General features: G+C 34.2%; 2 protein-coding genes across 2 annotated transcripts; one reads left to right on the top strand and one right to left on the bottom strand.

The window, feature by feature from the left end:
• On the top strand, positions 7,683–8,435 carry LOC104733693 (F-box/kelch-repeat protein At3g06240-like). Its single transcript, XM_010453254.1, has one exon. The coding sequence runs from the start codon at positions 7,683–7,685 to the stop codon at positions 8,433–8,435; it is 753 nt and encodes a 250-aa protein (XP_010451556.1).
• Positions 9,115–9,792, bottom strand: LOC104732312 (protein RALF-like 31). The gene has a single exon (XM_010451843.2). The coding sequence runs from the start codon at positions 9,689–9,691 to the stop codon at positions 9,350–9,352; it is 342 nt and encodes a 113-aa protein (XP_010450145.1). The 5' UTR covers positions 9,692–9,792; the 3' UTR covers positions 9,115–9,349.

Below are 12,546 nucleotides of genomic sequence, written 5' to 3'. Positions count from 1 at the left end.
TTTTTTTTTTTTTTTTTTTTTTTGTAATAAAAGCACACATGGTAGTCAAATAATAGAATATTGCCTTTGTATATATAGCTTGTTGTATAATCTAGGCTTAGGGTTTAGCTTGCTTTAAAAATATTCTCTAAAGCAAAGGTTCAAAAGGACGATAATGGAAGCGACGAAGTGGGAAAACGGGAGAGAAAAAGGGAGCAATGATAAAGCTTTACCGACGAAATTTCCCTACCTTCCTCAGGACATGATCACAGAAATTCTCCTTCGTTCAGATGTAGATAGTTAGGAAGATTCAGATGCGTGTCAAAGCCTTTTTACTCTCTGTTGTCCGATCCCACCTTTGCGAAGAAGCATGTAGATCATAACACGGTACGTTTTGGCCACCGCAGACTTATCATATCTTCTTATAATAATTTATACGCGGTGAAGTTTGATTCCATCCGTGATGGCTGTGGAGGAATAAGGGATTTGACTGCTGCGGAACTCGATTATCCGCTTAAAGAAGATGAAGTTTTCTTATTGAAATTGAAACCGAAAGTTGTATATAACTTTAAGTCGAATAGAATCACTAGGAATACATATAATACAACTTATACAAGACGTCCGGTTGATATCTTCGGATCTTCGAACGGGTTGGTGTGTGTCGTTTTGAGTCCAAGGGATGTTTTCTTGTATAACCCGACCACCTTAGACCATCTTTACTCCAGCAACTCTCTTTGAGTTGTTCAAATATAAACTAATCATATAATTAATATTAAATTAATTAAAGTAATCCATTTAGAACTTAAATAAAATCATCATTCCACTAGAGAACCCAAAAAAATGTTGCTCAATCATTTAAATAATAATTTTTAAAATTATTGTTTATTAATTAACAAATTTTAATAATCTAAAATGACAAAACAATCAAGAACATTCATAATAGAGAAGTTGAATGGTGAATTAAAACAATCATTGCATTGCATGATGGATGGATTAACAGAACACAATCAAGAACATTCATAATAGAGAAGTTGAATTGTAAAATCTGTTTTGTTTTTCAATGCCAAGGCCAAAGAACACAATCAAGAACATTCACAATCAAGAACATTCATTAACAGAACACTATCAAGAACATCCAATGCCAATAAAATCTGTTTTTCAATGCCAATGAAAAGTCTCTTGCTTAGTCTGAGTTATCTGTCCCAGCTGCCCAACATAACAATACACAATGTTCAATTAGGCTGCACAATGCTCTCTTGATTCTCTTGACAGCATCATCAAACACAAAGCTAAATCTTGTTCCGTGAGACTTCATGTGACCACCAAGTGCTCTGCCATTACAGAAACTCTTGGAACAGAGCTTGCATTTGTGTTTGTTCTGCATTTTTTTTGCCAAAGAGAACAAGAACCTGTGCCCACATTGTTATTTCCCTACCTCGTCACAAATCAGAGAGAACATGTTACATCATGAACAAACATAAGGGGCCAAAAGTGAAACATTTAACACAACGACAAAAACCTGGAAGTTTTTCTTAGCTTTAAGAAGAGAATCTGTGGGCATTCCTTAGCTTTAAGAGCATAAGCCAAATCTGTATCCATGGTGGTAAACGATCATTGGCATCCCAATAAACTCTAATCGCTTTCTCAAGCTCCTTCAATGTCTTCCAGTTATCACTAGCCCTATAAACCCCAGCAATTAGTTTCTTCTAGTTCATTACTGATTTTTTATTGTACTGTCATATTCTTAAATTTTCGTAATCTAATTGATACATGTCGTCGTAAGAATATGACGGTGCTATTAGTATTTTTTATTGCACTGTCATTTTCTTAAATTTTCATAATCTAATTAGACTAATAGCACAAGTCTTTTGGGTTTCAGATATATATATATATATATATATATATATATATATATATATATATTTAATTGATTAATATCCATGCAAAGTAATTTACTATTTTTTTTTACTTGTTAACATCTGATTGACCAATAACATACATTGTTTTGAGTTTCAACATCCATTATGATTGGTTAGTATTCATGCTAAATGAATTCCTTTTTTTTTTTATCACAACTAAAAAATTAGCATATGTATTGTTTTTTTTTGTTTATGGAAAAGAAAATTCTAAAAAAAATAAATGGATACCGAAAAGTAATCAGTCGCATCATTTTTTTCCGCTTATTTTCTTTTTTTTTTACATGTGTAAAACACCCATATATATCATTGACTTATAAACTAACTAGAAGTCATCCCGTGCTACGCACGAGTTTAGCTTACAATGTTGTTCAATTTTAGTAATTTGGAAATTATTCGTTTTTATTTGTTTACTCAGGAATGATTATTTTGTGATTTTAAAAATATACTGATCATTTTAGTTTTTTTGGGTTTATTTCTTTGGTGTTACTTGAGTTTTCCTTTTATATATAGTATCAGAGTATTTCAACACATGGAGAAAATTTTAATTGCATAGTAGAGTGTATGGTTTTTTCTCCCTTTAGATTTTCAATGAATATTATTAGAGAAATTTGAGAATATTTTTCTAATTTTGTGTGTCCATTGGTGAGTTTCTCGTCAATATAATATTTTTATTCTTAATGTAACGTAATATTTTTAATATAATTTTATTTGAATACTTATTTTGTTATTTTTCTTTGCATTTGATCTCAAATAATAAATACAAAATTATTAATATATAAAACATATTAAATTGCTTATTAATTATATTTAATTTTATTAAATAATGGAGAAACTCATATGCATCGTCCAATAAGAAGAAGTTTATCCTGCTTTACCACATGAATGTCCAAAAGGAAACAAAAAAATTGAAATTCTAAAATATAAGAAAGGAACAAAACCTAACATGCTCAACATATTAAATCATGATATAGTTCATTTTTCTCATGACGTAGTAATATTATCACAACAACCAACAAACACGACAACCCTGAAGTAAAAATAAAACATCGTTCAAGGCTCTACCCATAGGCCAAACAAGTGAAGTTAAAGATTAGGACATCAATTTTTTTTTGCGCATATTTTAGGGCAAAAGTTTTAGGTTTATGTAGGAAAAAATTAAAATTATAAGTTCAGTTATTAACTCTAATAAAAAAAAAGTTTTCTTATTCGAAAAGTTTTAATAGAATAATGAGTTATTTGGTAATATAATATTTATTTCGTATGAATATTTAAATGAACATGAAAACATTGAAAAGAGAAAAAAAATATGAGCAAGCAAAAAACGAACTACAGTATGAAAATAATTATTTAATATTAGTATATTTTACAATTTTGTTTACAATAATAAAAATGGGTTTTTAAAAAATATTGGCGTATGGCATCCAAAATTGCCGAACCGGCTCATAGAGAGTATGAAAGACATACATAAACACTCTAATCAATAAATAAATTTGTCAAACATTCTCACATAATTTTTTTTCTATGTAGTATTAATGTGAACAAAAAAAATGATAACCTGCAAAAATAATTTTAAAATTATTCAAGAATACCTATTGAAATTTGGAAAGATATATTAAAATAATATAATTCTTTATAGGAACCTAATGACTGAAATTAAATAATAATAACTGAAAAATTGTTTTAAAGGGAGAGTACTTAGGGATTGAATTCTAATTTCATGCAAAACAGAATGAATTCAACTTTTTTGGAAAAAAATTGGTAAGATCTAATGAGGAATAAATGAGTAAGCATTATCAAATAACTTACCGAAAACATCCCACCATTAGATTATATAAGATTAAAAGCCATAAACTAAACATAAATGAAAATCCAAAAATTTATGAATTTATAAGAGAATTTTGAGAATACATAAACATCCCACAGTCTAACATAATCTAGAATCTTTTCTTGCTCATGATGAATCATTTATAAGATTGAAACCCAGAAATAAATTTTATACATAATTTAGAATCCGGCTTTGCCCTGAATCATACATAAGACTGAAACCCATATTTAGAATTTCAAAATAAACTATAATCAGTTTTTTTCCTAGGATGAAACCACAAACTGATAACTGGTGGCTTTAGATCATAAGGGGTCTACTCGCTCTCAACAACTCTCTTGAGAAAAAAAAACCTAGTCTCCCAAAACCCTAGTCTCCAGCCGCCACCGCCGCCGGAATCTCGCTTGCCTCTCCGCCGACCGGGGCTTCGCCGGCGGTGTGAGAGGGCTCTGCTCTTCTTCTTTGTGTTATTTTCCAGTTGTAGTAGTAGTTTGGTCCCCCGATCTCTTCTTCTCTGACCGTGCTGAGGAATGGCTCATCTGTTGCGGCGGTTGATGCTTTGGAGCGAGATCTCGGCTCGTTTCCTCTTCAGCGGCTGATGGTGGTGGTTCGCAGCTGCTCCAAGTGCTTTCTTTGTAGCTATTGCGGCTGATGGTGGTGGTTCGCAGCTGTTGCGGTGGCTTTCTTCGTAGCTTCAGGGTTCAGATCTGAGTCTAGGGTTGCGTCCTCCTGCTACACCCAACCTCTTTGTCGGAGTTCCCAGTCTATCCAGCGATTATCGGTTGAGTCGGGATTAGAGTTTACCGGTTATTGGGGAGGATTCTGTGTACGTTGGTGGCCGAGATTTGAGGATTTCCTTTAAGCCGGCGTTCTTGAGAGCTTCCTCAATTTTCTGGTGTCAGTCCGGCTAAGAAGTGAGACAATAAGGCAGATGCGATGTCGCAAACCCGAGAAGGCACCGTGAGGTGAAGTTATGCTAATCTGTGCTCCAATTTCTTATCTTTAGTTGATTAGTATTCTGGATTTGCGAGATAAGTTCGGAGATGCCTTTGCTCTTGCTGGTTTGCTTTGCGTCTCTTGGTCGGTTCAGTCGGATGTATGGTCCGTTTTTTTGGTTTTGGACCGGAACAATGAAAGCCGGAGATACCAAGCTTTTCTGATTTGCGCCACTACGAGTTGATGCTGTTGGAACATGTTCTAACCGCCGATCATGAGGTTCTAATAGCTTGGATTTGAATTGTTCTTCAGTATAGGTTGTGGTCTTTTTGTGCTAGTAGTTGTTCTTGTGTCATAGAGTTTTTTTTAGGTGGTTTAAGAGATGATTTCACACCGAGTTGTGGTGTGTTATCTATCTCGCTGTGGTAGGAAAATGCAATGTTTCTCGGGTTAGGTAGTGTTGGATCCGCTAGTGATTCAGGGTTTTACTTGATCGACTCATTGCATTTGGTCCAATTCGTTAGAGGGGAATGTTAAGTACCTTTGATTTGGATGTATCTTCTTGGTTAATGAATAGTTGATGTTGAACCCAAAAAAAAAAAAAAAGATCAAAAAGGCTCTATACAAGTGGTTCTTATTGAAGAAGGGAAAAAGGAAATGTTAAGGGTTTTTTTGTTTGTTTTATGGACCTCTAATTACTTAGGTCAAAGTACAAATGAATTTAATTAATTAGGTCCAAACAACAAAAGAGGACATGTGTTAAATAGATAACATGCCAAATATCATCTCCTTAGCAAAAGCTGAGAAAAACCTTCTCATATCTATACAATTAAAGCAGAAGTACTCACTAGACTCAAATTGGACCATGACATTTTTTTGGTACGTTTTTCATTAAAAATGATTAGAGAATCACTTAATTTAATTAAATTAACCTATAGTTACGATTTATCTAAATGACCATTATACCCCTTGCTCGACCACTCAATAACGACCGGGTCGGGACGCGGATCCTCTTTAACCCGGAATTAGAAGAAATAAAACTCGCGGATCTGTTTGTACTCCAGGTTTATAATATTCGGATCCTGTATGTTCTTTGGTTCAAGAATAATTATTCCTATCGCCAAATAGAGGTATAATCCCTATAAATAAGTAAACTGGTATCCGAGTATTTAATGGCTTCAATAATATCAAATATTAACTACTATCAAACTTAAGCCCTATAATTATTATGAATATTAATAATAATGAGAAATCTTTAATACTTATGGATTGTGACTTTGTTGTTTCCAAAATAATCAATAAATTAAATACGAAATTGTATATATATGTAAACTTATTTGATTTGCTTTTATATTGTGATATATCTACGGAAACAAAAAATCAACTTAATACAATTAAATAAAAACAAATCATCATTTAGTTTAGATTTTTCAATATTTTCTTAACAAATTATAGTAATTAATTATGATTAGTATATATGGAAAGAATAAAAAATGCATAAATTATATATATGTAAAGTTGTAAACTAATTTACAGAAAATGTGTACTGTATATCTCACATCGACTAAATATTTTGGAATATGGTTCATAATCACTATAAATATATGACTAATATGTTTTGAATACAAATGAGCAAGAAGCTTGATTTATCACGTATCCAAATTTAACAGTTTAATTTGGTTCTATATTTGAGCATATTTAAATTTTTAAAAAGTAAACATATTATAATATATTTACGTTTTTTAAAAAAATTTAAGAGATTATAAATATTTAAATTTTTATAGAATATTTAAATTATTATAAATATTTGAACTCCGTCGAAAGTTTAAAATATTATAATATATTTAAGTCTATAAAATATTTAAGTAATATTAATATTTTTACTCTTAAAATTTTTAAAATCTAAAAAAAGTTTGAGTTAAACCCGTTAAAACAGGTATTTTTATCAAACTATAAATTAAATTGGTTTTTTACAATTTTGTTAATTTTGATATATCAAATATTAACTTCTAAATTGTAACCTAAATATATCTAATCTCACTATAAATACAACGGTTTCCTAACCATTGAAGTATCTCACACTAAAATTTAACAAGCAACTTCTCATCTTTTGACAACAAACCAAAATAAATATCCTCTTACAAATATACTATCCGATATTGCGGTGTGTTTATTCTCTTACAAACCTACTATCCGATATTGTGGAGTGTCTATTCTCTTACAAAACTACTATTCAATATTGTGGTGTGTTTGTTTCCGTGAAAAGCTACATTTTACAAACTACTTACTCTATTAAGATTTTCAATTTATTGTATAACCCCAAATATACAAATAAACATAAACAAAGAAAATAAATCAAAATAAAAAACTATATTATAAAAATACAAATTACAAAAAAAAGTAACTAACAAAAAATATAATCTTGTGCTATAGCACGGGTATCACCTAGTTATATAAGATAATTAATTTATATTGCTGTTTAAGGTAGGGTTAGGGTAGCCTTACTTATGAGCGGCACACATATACATGATTTAGAAATAAAGGTCTCGGTTCAGAGAACGATAATGGATGTGAGGGGCAAAGGAGGGAGCAATCACGAAGTTTCACCGACGAAACTTCCCTACCTTCCCCGAGAGTTAATCACAGAAATTTTCCTTCGATCACATGCAACGTCATTAGGGAGATTCAGATGCTTATCAAAGCCTTTTCTCGCTCTGTTGTCCGATCCCAACTTTGCGAAGAATCATGTAGATCATAACACGGTACGGTTTGGCCACCGCAGACTTATCCTATCCTCTACTAATAACGCTGTACGTTGGGGACACCTTAGACCTTGGAATAATCTATTAGCTGTGGATTTTGATTCGATCCGTGATGATTGTGGAGGAATTAGGGATTTGACTGCCGTGGTACTAGATAACCCGCTTAAAGAAGATGAATATGACCTGAAATAGGAGTCAGGTGTAATATATAGAACAAGTAGCGTTTATATCTCCGGATCTTCGAACGGGTTGGTGTTTGTGCGTATGGCTTCGAATACGAGTGATGTCTTCTTGTATAACCCGACCACCGGAGAATCCAAGAGAATACCGGACGTGCCTGAATATCTGCGTTCCAGTTCCAGTGTAACTTGGTCTTGGTTTAGTTATGGTTTTGGTTTCGATCCTCTGACCAATGATTACAAAGTGGTGAAGTTTAATGTTGATAATGACAATTATGTCTACTCATTGAAGAAAGATTCGTGGAGGCGGATATGCAATATTCCTTGTAGAAGAGTCTATTCCAGGACCTCTGTGGAACTCAACGGGGCGATCCATTGGATTTCCCTGATTAGTGGAGGAGAATCTCCGAAAGTGGTTACGGCATTTGACCTTAACACAGAGAAGTTACGACATATGCCATTGCCTGATTTGACCGAGGAATGTGACCATATCTATGGGGGATATACGGTGGGCACTGTCAAAGGGCGTCTCTGTGTCGTTAGCTGGTGCTTCGAGATGCATGATGTTATATGGGTAATGAACGAGTACGGTGTCGGGAGTTCATGGAGTAAGATTCGAATCGGCGTTTCCTACTGCCAAGTCATGATACCATTGTGTTCCACCAGGAACGATGAGGAGGTTTTTCTACTTATCAATAAAGACTTGGTCCTGTACTATTTTGAGCGTAATACTTGGAGGAGTGTAAAAATCCGCGGTGTTGAATCCGGCAAGTTGCAACACGCAAATACGTACGTGGAGAGCCTCATATCACCAAACTCTTACGGTTTACAGAGATGAAGAAAAGTTCTGCTATGTTCATTACTTTGGAGTTCATTTAGAGTTTGGGGGGTTTAAACTTTATTAGAAAGTTTACAGCCTTCACACGAGTTTAAGTACTATAGATGATTTTGGTGTCACTTGTGATGATTATAATAATATTCATGCCCGTCTGAAGTCTGCGCACAACATTGTTGCCATTCTTAGGACTTAAATTTTTATTAAAAAGTTTAAAGCATTCTCACGATATTTGATGATTACACGAGCAAGAGAAATCCTTCTATGATTTGGAGACCTCAATCGAGAATGATCACTAATCATGTAAATAACACGAACGTTAACGAAGACTCCACTGTGCAGCAACCCTGGCAAAGTTTTGATCCTAAGCACAACACAAATAAGTACATCTATTTCTATAGTAGAATTAAGCCAACGTTCTCACAATTAATTCACAAGTCCTTTTATACTACTATCTTTTTAATCCAGCTAATCTTGAACCAGTCATGACCTGAAAGACTAAATTAGCAACTAATAAGACCTGACTTGGCTTCCTGTAATATCAACACCAACCTTTCTAAAAATGGTAACCTTGCTATTTTACCACAACAACCATCAAGCAATCTCTACATCCCCAAGTGAAAAGCTTCTAATTTGGTACATAAGCAAACAACCAAAAACACCCAATTTTGATCCATCAATCTAATGAAAACATCATACAATTGAGCATTGATAAATGATAACCAAATAGCTTAATCAAGGCTACATATATATATATATATATAACAATTCTTATGTCAAAGTCTCAGAGACATTATATAACAACACCAACAACATACAAAAGTCTTAATCATATAATAATTTACTTGCCTCTTCTCAATCTCAAGTCTCAACCAAAAAGACCCAAAAAAAAAAAAAAAGCTTCCAAATTAATTGCTTCAGGTGTTGATGTCGCTGGTGTCTCGAGCACATCTAGTAATGGTTTCGCAACCTCTGCTGTAAGAATTAGCTTGTCCGGAGCGGCAATCGTAGTAGGAAGCTCCTGGTTTCTGACAAGGAACCATGTCTCTCCTTAAGGTTTCGTATCCGATGTAACGTTTATGCGCCATGAGAACTCTCCGGCTGATCTCCGACGGCATCAGATCTTCGTCATCTACGATGATGAGGCTGTTTCGGACTAGCATTGCGTCGATCTCTCCGTACGGCGACGGGATCGAGATCGCATCGGAGATTTTGAGGAGAAGAATGGCGAAAAACACCATCGCGAGTGAATTTAACATGGTCGATGTCGGCGCGATCTCTCTCTCTCTCTCTCTCTCTCTCTCTCGCTCTCTCTCTCGCTGGAGCTTAAAGCAGAAGAAGTAGAAATGGGGGGTAGTTGGTGAAGAAGAAAAGTCGCTGACAAATGTACAGTTTAAAGTGTTCGGATTTAGGTCAGTTAGTCAACTTAAACCGGCCGGTTTGCAAAAATTATAATCTGTCAAGTTAAACCAGTGTCTTCTTCTCCCATTCGTGAAGTTATTTATTTATTTTTTTTCTCAACTTCAACTTTTCATTAACCCAAATGTTACAACCAAATCAAAGGCACATTACATTCACCTCTATAGACTTGGACCAAAACAAATGGAATGGTTGATCAAGTACAACCCTGGAACACTAGCGGATCTAACGCTATCTAATCGAGAACCATTGCATTTTTTAACCACAGTGAGATAGATAACACACCATAACTCAGTGTGAAATCATCTCTTAAACCACCTGAATTGACCTAATGACACGAAAACAAATACTAACACAGAGAAGGCCTAACCAATACTGAAAACAGATCAAAACCCAGCTATGAGATCCTCATGATCGGCGTGTAGAGCTTGTCTCAATAGCTTCAACACCCAGAGGTGCATCATCAGAAAAGTTTGGTCTCTCCGGCTTTCACTGTTCCGGTCTTAAACCTAAAACGAACAATACATCCGACTGACCCAACCAAGAGTAATGAAGCTATAATAACCGGCAAAAATGATGGTTCTCCGAACTAACTATACAACAACCAGAATGCTAATCATCTTAAGATTTGAAATTGGAGCCCAAATTAGCAAAGCATCACCTCACAGTGCAAGTTCAAAGTAACAACATCACTTCCTTCAAGTTATGAGACATACACCACACCTTGGTCGGACTGAAAAAAAACAAAAACAACACCACCCCTTGCTGTAGGACACCGTCGAGGTTGGTATGAGAGGTAAAACTTGAAGAAGAACTTGAACCCCACCACTGAAGCTCGACGAAGAAAACTTCAGCTCTCACTGCTCTCCGAAACCCACAAACCGCTGGTGACAAAACAGCAGACGGATTCGCCACCCCAGATCCACCCGATCTGGCCAAGATTCGACAATGTCCTCCAACGTCTGCACCAGAGCCTTCACCAGCAACCTCCACCCGACGAATCGTCGCCTCAAGCGCCGAGGAATCACCAGAACCACCACCTTCGAGAGACACCCAACCGACGACGACAATATAACAAGGAGCGAGAAACTGAAAAGGAACGACAAAAGGAAGAAAACTAGAGAGGATGAAGTCCTCTCCGGCGCCGGAAAGGCAACCGGAGAGGCGGATCGAAATCGGCAACTCTCTCTCGGCGACTCTTGTGTTTAGGGCGAACTCTCTCCTTATCTATCCAGTGTTTTGTAACGGTGATATGTTTATCCATTCGTGAAGTTATTTTGACTTTGTAACCAAGGAGTCTCTTATAAATGGAGGAAATAATAGAAGCTTTTATTAACTAAAGATCTAAAATTGGTAAGACTTTTTTTTACTTCTATATTATCAAGAGAAGTAAAACAAGTATTTGAGTATTGATAACCAAATAGTTTGCATTGTTTATATTGTTTTGATGAAAAAAATAATTGTTCTGTTCCGGTTCACCATCCATTGCCAAGCTCGTAACTCCGATAAATTCATCCGATATGGCTTTTGCCTATCGTACTTATGTAGTCGTTTTAATCAAAAACCCATATCATTTTTTTGTGTGTGTTTCTTAATGAATATATGTTTTTGTATTTTTTAAATATGTTTATACCGTTTTTCTCTTGATTGTATTGGTTTGTCCATTTTTGATTATTATTATTTTTAATCAAATTTTCTTTTCCATTTTATTTGAGTTGTCCAGGTCCAAATGGGCATATCCATGTTAAAAAAAAAACGTTTGTGTGCAAGGTAAATTGGTTTTTAAATCCATTTATATAGACCGCTTCAGTTTTAGTTGCTAAAGTATTACCACTTTCAAGATTCTCTCGTCGTTGGGAGTAGTGGGATCTTACATGACCCGAACCGTCACACATAAATCGGGCAGCGGTGCATACGGATGGAAAACCATCTTCAACTGACCCCTCGGTTTCTATTTATGGTTATGCCAAAAACATGTTTTAACCGTCAAAAATACTTTGATTTAAGACTTGTATCGAAATTTTTTTATTTTTTATTTTAAAACTTTTAGCCCCAAAATAATTCAATTTTGATGTATTTTCACATAACGTGAATACAAAATGTAAGTGACATCAATTGTTTGACCAAGATTAACCATCTAAATAACCAATTAAACTTTACTTCAAAAAATATTTCTACATATATATATATATATATATATATATATATTTGTCGGTCCATAACAAGCCGGCCTATTAGCCTAATCATTACAATCGTAAGGAGCGGAACTTGATCTCTAGTGTGATGGTACCTTGTGTATTAAAGAGTTACCATTGACCACTGCACTAAGGTCACTTCACATTTCTACATATTTTGAAAATTCCATAATATAGTTTGAATGACCGATATGATGTTATTTTCTTTTCTTTTTTTAGTCAAAGTCAAATAACTTAAGTAGATATTAAATACTAGATACTATCTAACACTAAATCTAATACAATTGTGGTCATATAACTATTTAACCACAATCCTAAACTTACCCTAAATTAATAACCCATTTGACCAAAAAATATCATTTTTTGACTTACCAAATAAAACCAATAAATAAATAATATATAATAGAAAAACCATAGACAAAGGTGACAGAACTAATATTGTTACTTCCCAATATCTAAATATCAAAAAGAGAAAAGGTGAATTGAGTTGTAAATCTGTT

Source organism: Camelina sativa, chromosome 12 (genome assembly GCF_000633955.1).
Source record: "Camelina sativa cultivar DH55 chromosome 12, Cs, whole genome shotgun sequence".
NCBI classification, from domain to species: Eukaryota; Viridiplantae; Streptophyta; class Magnoliopsida; order Brassicales; family Brassicaceae; genus Camelina; species Camelina sativa.
This window is presented reverse-complemented; position numbering and strand designations above follow the sequence as displayed.

Excerpts from the sequence above, each read along its gene's own strand:
- LOC104732312 (XM_010451843.2), bottom strand. The coding sequence starts at position 9,691 with ATGTTAAATTCACTCGCGATGGTGTTTTTCGCCATTCTTCTCCTCAAA.
- LOC104733693 (XM_010453254.1), top strand. The coding sequence starts at position 7,683 with ATGGCTTCGAATACGAGTGATGTCTTCTTGTATAACCCGACCACCGGA.